Source organism: Odontesthes bonariensis, chromosome 3 (genome assembly GCF_027942865.1).
Source record: "Odontesthes bonariensis isolate fOdoBon6 chromosome 3, fOdoBon6.hap1, whole genome shotgun sequence".
In the NCBI taxonomy this organism is placed as follows: domain Eukaryota; kingdom Metazoa; phylum Chordata; class Actinopteri; order Atheriniformes; family Atherinopsidae; genus Odontesthes; species Odontesthes bonariensis.
In genome coordinates this window covers 24463602-24480219 of record NC_134508.1, presented here as the reverse complement: position 1 = coordinate 24480219, position 16618 = coordinate 24463602, and the positions used below count along the sequence as shown (strand labels likewise).

At 37.9% G+C, this 16618-nt stretch overlaps 1 protein-coding gene across 1 annotated transcript; it reads right to left on the bottom strand.

Moving 5' to 3' along the window:
* Nucleotides 1-5661: 5661 nt before the first annotated feature.
* Nucleotides 5662-11657, bottom strand: LOC142377844 (sodium- and chloride-dependent GABA transporter 3-like). Its single transcript, XM_075462168.1, has 10 exons — nt 11541-11657; nt 10056-10274; nt 9834-9966; nt 9597-9731; nt 8725-8828; nt 8494-8618; nt 8289-8401; nt 8056-8193; nt 5838-5938; nt 5662-5735 (listed from the first exon to the last, which is right to left on the bottom strand). The coding sequence occupies exons 2-9, from the start codon at nt 10190-10192 to the stop codon at nt 5912-5914; spliced, it is 912 nt and encodes a 303-aa protein (XP_075318283.1). The 5' UTR covers nt 10193-10274; nt 11541-11657; the 3' UTR covers nt 5662-5735; nt 5838-5911.
* Nucleotides 11658-16618: the final 4961 nt, after the last annotated feature.

The following is a 16618-nucleotide window of genomic DNA, read 5'->3' as shown; positions in this document are numbered from 1 at the left end:
GTACCAGAGAACAGAACAAGAAGCAAAGGTAAATCATTTTCTCAAGGGAACATAGACATGGTTTATGTTTATCTTAAACGGCCTGTGTAACCTATATGTTTCATAGAATTATAGTTTATTCACAGCCCTGAGAAGAAAAAAAAACATTTACAATTTGCATTATGATAACCAAACATAAATCATTTTGAAAAACATTTCTGTCAAATATACTGTACATATAAACAGATTTACTTCTGGAGTCATTTTGCATAGACAATAATGGACAAAAAAATTTAATTACAAAGCCATTTGATAAAGGTAAGTTTTCAGAAGCTCTGAGGAAATATTTAATTTGTATAAGTCTTAAATCAACAGGAGGATCATTGCTCGGGAGCTGTGATGCCAAAAGATTAGTCTAGCCTATTTCCATCCTGACCACAAAGAAATATAAACCTTTGAGTTTCTTCACATATTAAAGAACAAACAGAAAAAATATTACATTTAATGATTTTGTTAGGTTTTTTGTGCTCATCTCAATAATCTTGAACCTCTTTTTGCTCAGAGACTTTTTACTCTGTATCGTAAACCTTTGAAACATTCTAAAACCTTTGAAAATAAAGTGATAGATTTCATGTTAAATTCTCTCATTTGAATGATTGCATTTCAGTAAAGAGCATGGAAAACAATACGTAGCTGTAAATAGTTATGGTTTAGACTATATTACCTGTGGCCTGGTCTATGTATAGCCCAAATAATAATCATTGTAGAACTGGTTTTATTCATTGGCAGCCAGTTCAGCATGTTTTTCATTTTTGTCGTTTTGGTGTATGTACTAATATCAAAGTTTTTCAAGTTTAGCTGACAAATGAATGTGTCAGATAGGATTTTCGGTGGTATTTCATCAGGGTAACACCACAAGAAACTCCTTCTGAAACAAGAATACTGAAACAGTATCCCCAGTCATTTAATGGTGGATATTCTGCCTTAATGACAGTGTTTAATCCAGGATTTATTTTTACCCGTAAGCCTTACTGAAAACAGAAAACTCAAATGAAACCAAAGCAAAAATACATATGAAAATAATTCTTACAATATACTATGGTTCTAACTTGCGTACTTGCTTAATTATACTTGTATGCGATTTAATTAATTGTGGCAGTACCCTAGCCTGGCTGACGCGTCCACAATCTCGATGAGATGGTGGTCTGGGAACTAGGTGTGCATTTTCTCGTATTTGAGGCGTGGTTTACGAATGCCTAGAGCCGTTTATTGGGCGCTACGAATGTCTATCAAATGACGTCAGGTATTTCCCATGCTGCTTTGCGCGCGATTCATAGCCAATTGTATCACTTATACCAGATGACGACAGAAATTCGACGAGGAAGAAGAAAAAAATGGAAAATAAAAGTAAACTTGCGCTCTAAGCTACTTAAACTGACAACAAAGTAGGCCTATATGCTATATTCTACATGAATTTTTATGTTGTAGAGTTGTGAATTTATTTTAATAATGGAGAAATTGAGCAGCCTTGCTTTGTTGTCTACAGTAGTAGCTCAACCCTCATCTTACTTTGAAGCTCCCAGCTCCCAGAAGTGACGTCGACGTAGCTTTAGCAGCAGAAAAGCTATCAGGCTTGTGTTGATGATAATAATAAACTCCTGGACTATGTACAAACTTCCAAATGCATCGTTTTGTGAGTACAGACCATATTTGTACTACTGTAGAAGTTTGGTGTCATGACATGTGATTCTAGTGTGGTAATTTTGGAGATACTGCCAGGGTCCGTTAGCGCTTGTACTAAGCTATTCGGGATAACTCAGTAACTCAGCTGATGTTCAGCCAATATCGGAAAAACTTCGGGTGGGCTACTTGGCTGGATGTCACGGTTCAAATGACCCTAGGGTGAATCTACTCCGAAACACTTTCTAAGGCTGCATTGAACGGTAACGTTGTGTCCGCTGTCATGTTGAATTAACACTCTACAAGCTTCGGTGTAGCGCATAGACGTCGTCATCGTCTTGCTGCCGCCCCCCCCCCGTTCTGTGATTGGTTCCCAAACTCTGGCAAAAATAAGGGCGGTGGTTTCCAGGCTGACTTTGCAGTGAGAATGAAATCGAGCGCAAAGCAGCATGGGAATTCCCAGGCTAGCAGTACCCTGTAGTTTCAGTCAAACGTGTGATCTTAGGCAATAGTCTAAACTAAAGGGCACTAACTTAAACTGTACCAAAGGTTAAAAATAGCTGAACACTGACGTTTTACATTACACTGTAATCAGTCTGTCACATAGTTGTGAGCATGCATTGTGTAAAATGCTACGGCAGCCTGTGAACCCAGTTTTCCCACAGTTTCAGGTGTTAAAGGTGTGTCAGTGTGGTCTGTTTTACTTCGAACAAACACTACTGTGTTGAAAAGGGCCTCAGAATTCCTCATCTCTTCTGCCTGTTCACATTTCTGTCATCGATTACCCTGTGTTTGAAGGAAGTATTACACTACCTTACACTCATTAATCACCCACAGCAGTGGGTCTGAGATAAAGGAACACTCTGTCATCATTTTAAAATCTGTGTTACCTAATCCTTCCTTCCTCTTGAACACCTCTTCACATTACTGGGCACTGTGATTCATGAAAAACTCAAAGATACCCAAAGACCTCACAAACAACACATGTAATTCTGATTTGAGATGAAGGCAAAGGAGCAACTGATCATATGTTAGATTGTGAGGACACTCTCACAAAGGTTGTAAGGACTATTGAAAGTTATTGTGTACTTTGTTTAAAAATGCCAAATTCTGAGCTGTGATTAGCATGGCCTGCCTGTCAAAAATCCTTCCTGATTCTCCAAACTGCCCTTAAATGAGTCACACAACTCCATAAAAAAAAGTCCACCACTTGTCTGCCTGTTTGCACACAAAACATTTGGAGCGATTTAAATGTAGGACACTTGTGTTTCTGCTCGTGCTGCTGCTGATCTTTTAGCTTTGCCCCGCTGCATGAGAGATAGAAAATGCAGTGAAGTGAAACAAAGGGCTAAAAAAAAAATTAAGACTGCCAAGTGTAGCCATAAACTTAGTATTTGTATGTTCTGTGTTTTACACTTCTTGCCCTTTGTTGTTAACTCTGCAGTCTAGTTTACCTTACTTCCAACCAAATTAGCATATGAAATATGCATTGGATCACCACAGACTTGCCAGTTTTTTTGAGGAATCTTGCATTTAATGGATAGATGCTAAAGAGGGGACAAAAAGATAACCGGTCCTAAATATGTCTTTAACAAACTGATTCAAGTCTTCATGTTGAATACGCTGAGGTTGTGGAGACCAGAGTATTAACTCCTTTTCTCTGCGTAGGACACATCCATCTATCATACCAGTTTCATCCTGTGCAGGTTACCTGTCCATCACGGGGCTAACACACAGAGCCACTCTCAACAGTCCATTGAGAATGACCAATGTACATGGGTTTGAAATTGAGGGGGGGAACCACAGCACCCCAAGGAAATCGTTCTAAATCCCTTATATCACAGGCTAACCAGTATTTCACAGGAACACAGTAAGTGTCCACAGCAGTTCCTGTTAAGACCTGTTGGAACAAAGAAGAATGCAGTAGACATGCAAGGGATATGGCTGAGGAGTAGTACTACCCTCTTTTATGTCTTTTCATCATGTATATCTTTATAAACAAACTTCACGAGAGAATGGGCGGAGAGTAAATTCCTCTGTGCCTTTGAGACACTACTCCTTCATGCTCCAATTAGGTTCAAAACACTTGAACATCATTTATTTAACTGTAGAAAAGTTGTGAAAAGAAGCTCAATGAAGATGTGAATCTGGAGGTAGAAAGGTAACAGAAGCAAGATGCTGCTGTAAAGAGAAGTCTGTGAGAAGTCTGTGAGATCTCCTTTGAACTTGCATGGCCTGAAGCAACTTCACCCTCCCACTGTGAGAGCAACAGCTGAATTATTTCTCATGTGACAATTTATTTATTGGTTTAATTATTTAGTGAATGCAAATTCATTACTTGTTCAGTTATTTAAATACTAGGATTGTTTGACATAAGAATGCTGCCCATTGTTCTACACACGATGAACAGGTCGTTAAATACCTGGTAAGCCCAGGAAAGCCTCATAGGTTCTCTCTAGTCTTTCAGAGTACAACCGTCCTCCCTCTTCATCAAATCTTCTTGTTGGGTCCTGTGGGATGTTTGGATGAAACACTCACTACATCAGAGGAAAGATTTAACATTTCGATAAAATCAGAGCTTTTCCCCTTTGGATTTTGGTGTCTGGGTCATATTTAGTGTTTTTACTGAATGCAGTGGAGATGTGTCCTTGCTTTCTGCTTTGTTTGGGTATTCTCACTTTTGTGCTTGTGTTTCCTTTTTTTTCTTTCTTCAGTTGAAGTTTAAATGACAGATTATCTCTGTTCGGTCATTTCCATCACCTGGACTCTGTCTTGCGCAGTGAGTGCAAGTCTGTGAAAGTCTGAAATGCTTCATGATTTGACACTTTCCTTGATGTTGCTGTGGGTAAGTCCTTTGCTGGAGTGCATTGAAGTTTCAGTCTCTGTGTAGTGAAAGAAAAACATAATTTTTACCTAAGCTAGGTATGATTTTAACCTAGGCCTTCATTCATTCAGTCATAGTTCTGCCTCCACATACCATAAAAAGAGTCTTTTCTGCTATTCTACAACTATTAGTAACTACAAAACTTTGACATTTAATTGATCTGAATACTGGAGATCTGTAAACAGATGCCAACCAAATAGTGAATTTATTTTTAGTGCATATGCCAGAAAAATATATTAGAAAGTCCAGTCATTTGTTATATTTCTGTGTGGTAAACTTTAGACCGCTATGTTCATAGTATTTCTACACGTTTCACAGATGATAGGTCCATATTCATGTTTCTTGTACAGAAAGTAGTTTCCAGTTTAACTGATACACAGTACAGTTACAGTTGTTAAGAGTACATTAATTTACCTGAAGTAGTGTTCCTGGAGTGATGCTTACAGCGTATAACATCCAAAGTGGAACCATTACTGTTGAAGAGAGAGTAAAGAATCCTCCAATGGCATATCCCCACCATGGGTATTCATAGGTATTGTTGAATTTAAGAGGCGTATATTTGATCAGGGAGAACAGAAAAGTGCACTAAAAGAAAAAAAAAACATCAGTGAGAGCAGGAGATAAGGCATATACTAAAAATGATCTAGTTTATGTCAAGTCATTTTTCATAAATGCGTTACTAAAAGGAGTTTTATGTCTAAACTCTGACTGGAGACGCAAGGTAATGCATTTCTACTTATCAAAGCAAAGGAAAGTGACGCAAACTCAAGCTTGCATCATCCAGCTTTTAATATTCCTTCATATTCACGTAGGCCTCTATGCTTATGTTTGCCAGATTCTTTTTCTTGTTTGTCTTCAGAAATAAGTTGCCAAGTCTCATGAGGTAAGGGTATAGATGCAAGTCTTTTTTTCCAAAAGTTTGCACACCTCTCAAAAGATATATGCCTGTACGGGGCTAAATTCTTCACTTCCATCTGGCTGAGATATGGACAATTGTTTTAACAGAGGACTCTGGCATCTGTCAGTTACATTGGCTTGTTAGTTAGTAAACAAAGTTTGCAGGGTGATATATTTACATTTCAAATACTCACTATACAGATAGCTGGCGTAAAGTACTTCCAACAGTATTTCATAAAAGGCCAGGGATAGTATCCAATCATGTCCTTTACATTATCATAGTGGCGATCTGCACCTGAAGAAAATAAGTAGTGTTAAATAATTACTTCAACTTTATTGCCTAACATACTGTAACAGTGGCACTGGAAGATTTTACTATGTTAAAATAATTCCGTACCATAGACCCATCCAATACAAACGGACTGAAGAACCGCAAAAAGCAGAAGTGTCATCCCGCTGCAGGCATAGTAGTCAAACAACTGAAAAACATAGACCTCCCTGCAAATACAAAGACAGAATGTATCACTGAAAATCAACAAAACAAAACAATCCACACAAAGAACACAAATGCCTTTGTTCTGTGTGAATGACCCATTAACACAGCAACAAACTGTGAATCGTTTTATTTTAATTTTCCTTTTTTCTTCTGTTTAATGATACATCAATCACCAGTAAATTAAAACCAACAATCTAAAATTTTGTAGATCTGACTCGTAAAAGCTTAACAGCTTTAAAGGGATAGTTCGCCTCTTTTGACATGAAACTGTATGACATCCCATATTAGCAATATCATTTATGAACATTGACTCACCCCCCGCTGCGTCCTGTGAGCCGAATCCCAGCTGAGTTTTGCGTTCCACGAAGGTAGTCCGGCTAGTTGGCTGGGGTCAAAAAAATAAAGCGTTTTGCTTCTCAAAAAAATATCCGTTCAAAAGAGTAATACATTTGCATCACAAAATGTTGTCCAGGAAAAAGTCAGACCTCGCTTCGCTTGGCGCTATTTTTGCCTCCCTTGATATCAATGCGTCCAATGTAAAACTGTGCAGACCGAAGAGCAGACCCAGCAGTCCCCTGCTTCCGAGCAGTAAACACGGTAACAGGTGCGGCTATCGCTAGGTGGCTAGGGAGTGCTCGGTTTGCTCTTCGGTCTGCACTGTTTTACATTGGACGCATTGATATCAAGGGAGGCAAAAATAGCGCCAAGCGAAGCGAGGTCTGACTTTTTCGTGGACAACATTTTGTGATGCAAATGTATTACTCTTTTGAACGGATATTTTTTTGAGAAGCAAAACGCTTTATTTTTTTGACCCTAGCCAACTAGCCGGACTACCTTCGTGGAACGCAAAACTCAGCTGGGATTCGGCTCACAGGACGCAGCGGGGGGTAAGTCAATGTTCACAAATGATATTGCTATATGGGATGTCATACAGCTTCATGTCAAAAAAGGCGAACTATCCCTTTAACCCACTGGAGCATAAGCATAGGACCTCAGGGGGAGCCATGCAATATTTAGCCATTGGCAGAGGATACTTTAGTATTGGTAGTGAATTGAGCTTGTTCCTGTTTACATGTGGATGTTCTGTCAGAGAAGAATTTGAGGGGTTTGTGAGGGATCAAGGGATTTGGCTATATCCTGAGGAGTTTTCATGGTGTAGTGAATGGCTTTGTCCTGCTGCCATCTGATATGCTCTTGTGATGAAGGATGTGCTTGGTCTGAAACTCTTAGGTGTTAGGTGGATGGTGTGTAAAGTAGCATCTACTGTTAATTTCTGCATGAACCAAAGGTTTTGCCATGCATTGTAATGAGAGAATCAGTCTAATTATCAGAGGTTTTATTGTTGTGGATAAGTATCTCTAAATGATTATACTTTTATTCATCACTCTATCTTTTAGCTGGCTTTACATCTAATTTGGGGGCCAATCAATGAAACTGGTAGTGTTGCTTTCTATAATGATCGAGTCAGCATTCTCACTGGGTTGAATTTCATGGTGCATTCATGTACATACGTTTTCAACCATGTCCTCAATTTCAAAACTGGCCTATGGTTCAAAATTTAGATCCTATAATGACAAATTATATATTGGCTATGTCAGAAAGTTTTAGAATTTCTCTGAGTCTCATTTTCTCAATCTCACTCATTTTCTCCAGACTTCATAGAAAAAAGTTATGAGATGATTTATTTTTTCTCAAAAACTATTTGTTCGTCACACCAATTTGAGATCAGTACCAAAGTACCAAACACAAAAAAGAGCTCATTCATTGCAACTGCATATTTATTCATCAAAACCAAACTTGGAACATAAGACACAGAGCATTCTCCTCAATAATTGTTCATATATTTGTCCTGAACAAATATTTCCTGTGTCTGGTCAAACTGTGGGAAGTTTCTAAGGCCTCTGCATTTTGTTACTCCATTCAAAGGGTTAACATATTTTCACAGAAGGCAAATTTCTTCCCATCCTCACCAACAGTGAGGATGGGAAGACCTTTCCTCACAAAAGTATACAAAAGGTTTTTTTAACTTTTCAATGCTTGCATTTTCTAGGGTTGAAAAGCATTAGATTTTAAACTTAATTGATAGGCCTACTGCTCATCAAAATCCCAAACCACTTACCTCAGTTACCATCACAAGTCCAACTAGGAAACCTCCAGCACAAATGACAAGGAGAAGGAGTTTATGGCGACAGGTGTTTTGAAAGAACGAAGGATACATGTCAGAGATGGTTGTGACCAGAGCCTCCTGGTACACAAACTGGTGATGAGAGACATTATTCTGTATTATTATGGAGGTTTTAAGTCATATGTTATAGGTGTAAAGTACTTTATGGACTTGAATCCTTGACCTACCTCACTGTCTAATCCTAAGAAGATGATCATGACAAAGAAGAAAATTGCCCACAGCTGGGGGAGTGGCATTAAAGCCACCGCTCGAGGATAAGCAATAAATGCTAAGCCTGGACCTGTAAAATTTCATCAAGAAAATATAAATGTAGTCACACTCTTAAGCATCACTCTGGGCTTCTGTCAAACATGAACCATCAACCTTCAATACCTGACTCAGCCACCATCGATATATCCACACCTTGCTCCTTTGCCATGAAACCGAGCACTGAGAAGATGGCAAAGCCAGCTACGAAGCTGGTTAAACTGTTCAACAGGCACAAGGAAATACAGTCCCTGTTGGTGAAATATTCAAACGTGAGAAAAAACATGCTAACTAACAAGATTAATCATAAGTAGTTTGTGAGCTGAATGCAGGTAGTGAAACTTTAAAAATACAGACCTATAGCAGTTGTTGCTGTAATTGTTGTAACTTCCTAATGACGTCAGAACCCCTGTGCAAACTCCATATGAGTAGAATATTTGACTGCCAGCATCCATCCATACCTGAGGGATTGTAGTGTGTTCATGTTCAGCGCAAGTTATAAAATTTGCATGTCTCCTAGATATTATATTTGCAGATTACGAATTGCTGCCAGCTGGGAAGGCTTAAGTTTCATGGTGATAATTCAGTATGCAGCATTATATCAACAGGCTAAAAAAGAGCCACTATCAAGATGTTGAAAAACAGCTGAACTAAGACTTTAGATTTAACATACTTCACTAACCCAGTGCACATCTCTGGTAGACTTTGTTGTGTTTCCTTTTAGCTTGCAAACACCATGAATTTGGTGAACATTACAGCTAAACATGCTAGTATTGTATTCTTAGACATGCTAGCATGGCATTTTCATAATTTAGGTCAAAGCACTGTGCAGAGTGTAAAGTGTTGAGGAATGGAAACATGGTTTTGATAAAGTTTAAGTACTTTATCAAAACCATGTTTCCAAAAGTTACTTAAAGCTTGATACAGGAAATATTTTTTGTTTAATTAACATTTAATCAAAACCAAGCATGAAGTAAAGTGCTGTCATGGCCTAAACTCAGCTATGTGTAGCACAGTAGTATTGTCAACATCACAACTGTTTTGTCTCCCAGATGGATCCCTGCCTGCTGTCAAAAAAGTCTTGCATTGTAAAAACTTTGTAAGTTGGGCATCAGTTAAATTTCCTACAACAAACATATTTTTATATGTTTCTACCAGAGAGTAGTACATGAATGTAATTCTTAGGAGACTAATTTCAATGACAATAATAGCACCATCTGAATCTATACCTCTGGGTCACCAAGGCGTGATGGATCTGGGTAGAGGTAGAACATGATGCCCTCTTTGGCTCCCGGTAATGTAAGACCCCGAACCAGCAACACCACCAGCATCACATATGGAAAAGTGGCAGTGAAGTACACCACCTGGTACACAAAAACACCTAAGCATTAGTGAATCTTTGAGATTAGATACTTTAGAGGAGTTAACATTAAATCAGACATTACGGTTGAACGTTTGTGATGTACCTTTCCTGTGGACTTGACTCCGTTCCAGACACAGAAATAACACAATATCCAGGCAAGAAGTAGGCATAGAGCCAGGTCCCAACGAACATTGCCGATGTTATCAATTCCATCAGACAACCCCAAGATTCTCCTCCTGTAATCAAGTTTATTAAGTAACAAGTTTATTAAGTAACAAACGGCAAACCTAATCCCGTATATGATGCTTTGATTTATGATACCTACTCCCAAAATTCTACAACTGAAGATGTAGTATTTCCATACAGGTGCAGGGGGGATGTTTGATTCTGACTGTGCTCAAAACAAGCATCTTCCATGAACGAGGAACAGAGGTTGTTATTAACAAGGGAAATATAAGACATGGCATATGTGTAATAGATTCAGAATGCAGTCTTGGTACCTGTGTTCCAGTAGTTGTTACAGCTCACCCATGGAAGCTCAGCCCTGAGGGATGAAAACAGGTAGAGAAAAGTCCAAGCCAGTATGATGATGTAATACACCCCAGTGTACAAAACAACCACTTGGCTTCCGTAACCTAAGCCTGTAGAGAGATTGTTATGTCACACTATGACACCATCATGTCAAATATTATGTTTATGAATGCAGCCAAAAGTAACATTCATAGTTGCACTGAATTATGATTTAAAGAGCAAGTAAAATATCAGGTTTATCAATTTTCTAAGCTTATACCTCTTGCCAGCCTTTTCATCTTGGGTACTCAAAAGACAGCTATGTGCCCATGTGGACTGCCCCTCAAAATCAATCCTTATTCCAGTGCAAAACTTTGGGAAATCATTGGACAACTCCTCGACCAATTGATCCACAGCCACCAACAGAACTGACATCTAAACTAAAGACTGATCTTGTCAAGTTAATTCTTTAAATGGGTACAAACGTTGAAGTATTAAGTTGGTTGTACACCTTGGCACAATTTACTTTCAGACATTCTTCCTCATGTATTGTAATAGTTAACCAAATTAAACACATCATTCAAACTACAGCACGAGATGGAAAAAAACATCTAAAAAAAACCAAAAACGTCTAAGCTGTGTAATGTATTGGTCATGTATTGCGGTATATTCCAATTACATTTTAAAATATCTTGAATTTTAATTTTGTGAAATGTTTTACTGTCGATACAAATGTGCCTTTTAAAAGCTGTCATGCCGTCCAATCTAAATTGCCTTGCCTCGGACTATGGTCCGATTGAAGTCCTCAGTGCTGAGTACTCATTAAGACCATCTTGTGAAGAGAGAGGTCACATCTATTGGCCTTTTAACAACATCTATTAACAACCACTATATTATCACATGATTAGATAAGTCCTCAGAAATCATGGGTTGGTCCACATTCATGTGGAGAACATACCAGCCATACTGTGCTGTCACTGTTGATATTTATAACACCTACTGGGGTTGATTGCTAGTTAACAGTTTTTGCCCCTGAAAGGTTTACACTTTGATTTGAGTAAGATTTTGCATGAAAAATCTGTTACCTTTTGTAGCAAAGACAAGAACAAGAGTCAAAGAGTTTTCAGAATAAAAACCAACAGGGTTATTTGGTATTATATCTGCAGTAGTTTTTGGTGTAATGGTGAAAACATTTATTTTTATCACACAGTTTAGAATAAGGCTAAGGTTTGGTGTCAGGTTTTGTAATCATTGTGTGTACTTTTTGTACGTTTCATTAAAGCACTGGGTTAACGCCTACCTTCAAAAAGAGGGCAGATTTTTCTCCAACATGTTATACCACCTTGACTGGTGAACTGGCCCAAAGATGTTTCCAGGAAGAAGAGGGGGATGCCACAGGTGAACAAAAACAAAATGTAGGGGATGAAGAAAACCCCTAAAAGCAAACAAATCAGTGTTCATCATGTTTTTCTCAAAAAAAATTGGGTAGTTTTTAATCATATATAACTTTACAACTGTACCAACAGAGTTTAAAGTTTTATACTACTGCCAATAGCCAAATGTTGGTCAACCAGCCTGTTATTAAACGAACGAAATGTTAAGCCTACAACACAGTAATATACACCCAACCATAACAACAAAGATTTACCTCCTCCGTTTTTGAAGCAAAGGTAGGGAAACCTCCAAACATTTCCCAGACCAACTATGTGTCCGGCCACTGCCAGTATGAACTCCATCTTACTGCCCCACTGGTCCCTCTCCTGAGGTTTGGGCTGAATATGCTGTGATCTGTTTCCATTGACCAGATTTATTTTCATGTGGGAGTTTTGTTTTTGGTCCATGTTAACCTTAGGGATGTAAAATCATCAAATCAGTGAATCGGTGCATAATAAAGGACACAATTAATTGTTACCTACAAAAGATTTACACGTTTGAGATACAAATTGGACTAGACAGTAGTAAAAGAAAAAAAAAAAACTGTAAATCAGTATAATTTTTTTTTTTTTTAAGTTTTTCTTTTTGAGTTACCGTTTTGAAAAAAGTTTTGTTTTTGGTGCACTAATTTCATCTCGCCCGATGAACGCTGCGATAGGCTCCAGCCCCCGGATTAAGCGGATAAAGAAAATGAATGGATGGATGGAGTACTAATTTCAATTACAAGAGGTGGTATCAGTTGACTTAGTTGTCCCTTTTTCTCATTTATTAATTTATCTTTTTTTCTTTTAGAACTGAACTCCACATTATGCCCTTTTTCCAAGTGCCAGAGCCTTTTTTTACAACTGTGTCCAATTAATAAAAATGAGTATTAGTAAAGAGAGAATGCAGCTGCCTTTTCTTAGAGCGCTCCACTGTTTTTGGTGTGGCCGCTCTGAGCTCACAGTTTAAACAGTTTATTTCACCTGTGAAGTCATGAGCATGCAAGAGAAAAAAGTTGGTTCATATGTGGAAAATTGATCAACATCTGTCTTCAAAATTTCCTTCTCAGGGATTCCATAATATTCTAAGGCTCAGACAAAACAAAAATCCCATTTGTCACCTTCAAACTTGGATATCAAAACATCATAAATGAAGAGTCTACGACAACACTGAAGGTTAGACGTGTGTAACCCCAGTGGTGCTTTGAGCTGAATGCCATCTTGAATTTGCCAAAGGGAATAACTTGAAATACTGTGAACTAAAAACAGATATATTTTCCATTACAAGCTAACAGTACCAGCATAAACCTACATGTTTTTGCATCTTTTAAATCACTCCATAGCATACTACCGTGTTCATTTTGTATAGACATGTTTCATCCCTGGATTATTCTTAACAATCAATGACACAATCTACAACATACAGTGAGATAAATATTGTTTCATGAAATTAATTTACTTTTCATTGAAGGAATTGGTATGAAGTGTTAATCTCAAATAGATAAATTAATATTGCAATAGTTCAGTTCAGTTCAGTTTTTATTGTCATTGCACAAGTAGTATAAAAAATATACATTAGACAACGAAATTAAGTTACAAACTCTCACCTCAGTGCCAAGGAATAAATAATAAATAAACAAGACATGTAACTTATCAAATAGACAAACACACAAAAAAGGACACTATACTAATTTACACAAAAGTGACCGTAAACAGATACATATGCGTCAGTATGTCAATAACTGCCAGTTAGCAAAAAAATAATCTATATTTTACCTTGAGCACCTTGAGTGTTTTGTCCTTCGAAAGCTGTCCTCTGAGTTAAGATTTTTGCCTGTTTCGTAGACGTGCAATGGCTTTCTATGAGGAGTGGCCAGTGAGACAAACGCTAGGAGACTTGTCTTGAGAGCCAATAGAAACCAGAGGTGCACACACGGGCACAGTTTGGCGTCAGTGTCTGCTTTGTCTGTTTCAGAAGATAAAACTGATAACCACTTGGGGGGCCCTTAAAAGGGGGGTTCAAATTTATCTTGAGCTACACCCTTAAATGAAGCTTGCTTGTTCCGAAAACAGATTTGAAGAAGTTTGGTTTATTTTGAGAATGAGTTTAGTTACTTGTGAGGCATTCAAATAGCTTTTGTTTTTATTTTGGACTGAACTGCTGCAAAATGATTGCTACTCTATGCTGCATTCTGCGTGTCCAGCTGAATTTGAAGGATTGCTGAGAGACATTGCCTTCTGTTCTTTCATGTTGTACCGTATAACAAGAGCAGTTAAAGTACTATATTTCCCAACTTTATTGTTCTCTCAGAAAATCTAAACAAAAGGAACTCAGTTCAATTTGGTATCAGGTTGTCTCGTATTGTGGGATTATTTTTTTTCACAAACAAAAAGAGTGTATTAGTAGACCTAAATGAAGCTTTAAAGCCCTAAAGTTTTGCATTAGTTACACTCTGATTCGTGCCAAAACAAAACATTGTAACATCTCAAATATTTCACACTTACAAAGTTCCCACAAGGAAGCAGGTAATGAATCTCTAAGAAACCAAGCAAAAAAATGTGAACTGAAACTAAACTCATCTGGACGATAATCAGAAGCAATTCTTTTTAACAATGTCACATGTTAACATGTTTTCATTTTATTATAATCAACTTTTTTAATTACTTTCTAAAAGAAAGGGCATTTGTAACACAGCAACAAAAACACATTAATTCTGCCTTTTAGAAAAGACAGTCCTTCACATGACCACTAGAGGTCACTATTTATGTGAAATTCAGCTGGATTGTTATTCCTGTGTCTCTGTAGTTTGTTACTCAGTGTAAATTATTGGCACGCTGTTTCAGTTGCCTTTGTATGTATACTGCAAGTAATTGTCTAACTCTGGGTGAAAACATTACCTGGGCAGCCCAGACCAGTGTAAGCTTAACAGTTAACATGTTCATTATGTCCTGTAAGCTCCTCGTGGTCGTAAAATATTAATTTCTGTTTCACCCGTCCTTTTCAGGAACCATTAAGAGTAACTGACGTCACATCACGAACACTTTCAAATCTGAGAACACGACAAAGAATTAAGTACCAAGCTGTCTGAGTTTGATTAAGATACTCTGGTGAGCTATTCAACACAACATGTGCTGAATTAATCCGTACAGTGTAACACACAGTTGTGTTGTCATGGAGACTGTTGAAACTCTAAGTGCTGTATTGTCTTAATTGCCCAGAGCCAAAATGTTAAATCTTTATTTAGGTAGTACTGAAGTGATTTGCTATAAAGAAAAATTGAAAGCATCATTGCTGTCTTTTGTAAGCTGTTGTACATTCGCCGAACCATCACTCTGAATTTCATTGTGGGAAGAGAAATAACTGATACAACATGTATACAGTGCATCCATTGACACAAGTGTTTAAGACAGAGTTAAGTGAGTTAAGATAGAAATAACACCATATAGGCATGAAGTAGCATTAGAATGTGTGTTACTCAGTTGTTCAGCATATGACTGGCAAAAGAATGGCTCGCTAACTCAGACAAATGTTTCTTTGAACTCAAGTAATCCTGTTGAGCCTCATTTTGAAGGAAATTGTCAAAGATGATTCATTTACAGCTCGTATAATGATTTGTCCAACATGTATCTACTATGCACGTTGCAAACTCTTCAGCTGGACAAACACAGACAGACGTCAGCCTGGAGGAGACAGCAAGTGTTTTCAAATGGAAAAAGCTAAAACAAAGTCAGAGGGAATCCCAGGACATCGAGAGGCTTCAGTCTCTGGGAATGAGTAAGTCCACAAAATTTTCATGCCAGGGAATTAGCTCTAAGTGGTGTTTGTCAAGCCAATCAACAGTGTTTGGCTCACTTAGGCCATTTTCATACATGCACTGAAGCAATAAAATTGTTTTGATGACCCAAATTATCCATAAGAGCAGGTTGTGAGATTGCAAATTTTCAAATCATTCAGACTAGATAACTCCTTTCTTCTAAATGCAGGGAATGTCTGAACCAAAGTTCTAACAGAACAGGTAACTGGTGCAGAATTGATATTAGCATAGAAGCAGTCATCAGTCTATAAACAAAACACTGATTTCTGCAAGATATTTTTTCATCCTTTCTTCACTCCTCTATACGACTCTCCTCTACTCAGGGATCACATTACAGTATTTCCATTCATGAAGACATGTCTCAAAAGGACAATCTCTTGTTGATTTATGCATGTGTGTAAAAGTGACTATGGAAAATGTCCATGGAGACATTGTGCATAGTTCATGTGTGACCATGGTCTGTAATTCATTTGGTTAAATGAAGGTCTAATATGCTAAAGGATTGAAGCTGCCAGTTTAAAACAAAGAAAGCTTACTGAGGCAACTGATTCAGACATCTCTACATCATGAGCTTTTTATTAAAGCATTTCCTCTGCTCAGAGGATATCTGATTATCTGACTGTCATCACTCATGGGAGTTTATAATAGTTTTTACCAACCCTCTGCTTTTGCAGAGTTTTGCTCAAAGACACATGTGCACCGAATTATTTCTTTTGCAAGTAACATTATGTTACCACTCAGATTCTGAGTGTCTACCCAAGCTTTTTATATATTAAAATTCTCCTGTCACTGTGCAGAGAGATTCAGCTTTGGCATTAAGGCAGCAGCCAACAGCTTGAATTGGTACACCTCGTACCACAATGCTCATCCACTGCCCTAAAATCTACATCTGCGTCACTACATTTTGTTGCACTGAGCGGCTCCTGTCTCATATATCCACTCATGTGCATGCAGCTGGCTGTCCAATTTTTTAGCATTTTTCTATAATTATGCCATGAGTGGAGTTGGACAGAGCCGGGGATCAAGTTACACTTTGATTACGTTTTGTTAGTTTCTGCCAGATGCTCTTAAGGCAAACCACCGTGCTCAGTTCTATCGTCTACGCATTCTTAACTATAAATCACTCCAGGGAGATAATAATAATGATT

Coding starts and splice junctions, on each gene's coding strand:
- LOC142377844 (XM_075462168.1), bottom strand. CDS start 10,192: ATGTCTTATATTTCCCTTGTTAATAACAACCTCTGTTCCTCGTTCATG. Junction 8,829..9,596: donor CACGCCTTGGTGACCCAGAG/GTATAGATTCAG, acceptor ACAATCCCTCAG/GTATGGATGGATGCTGGCAG. Junction 8,194..8,288: donor TCTTAGGATTAGACAGTGAG/GTAGGTCAAGGA, acceptor TCTCATCACCAG/TTTGTGTACCAGGAGGCTCT.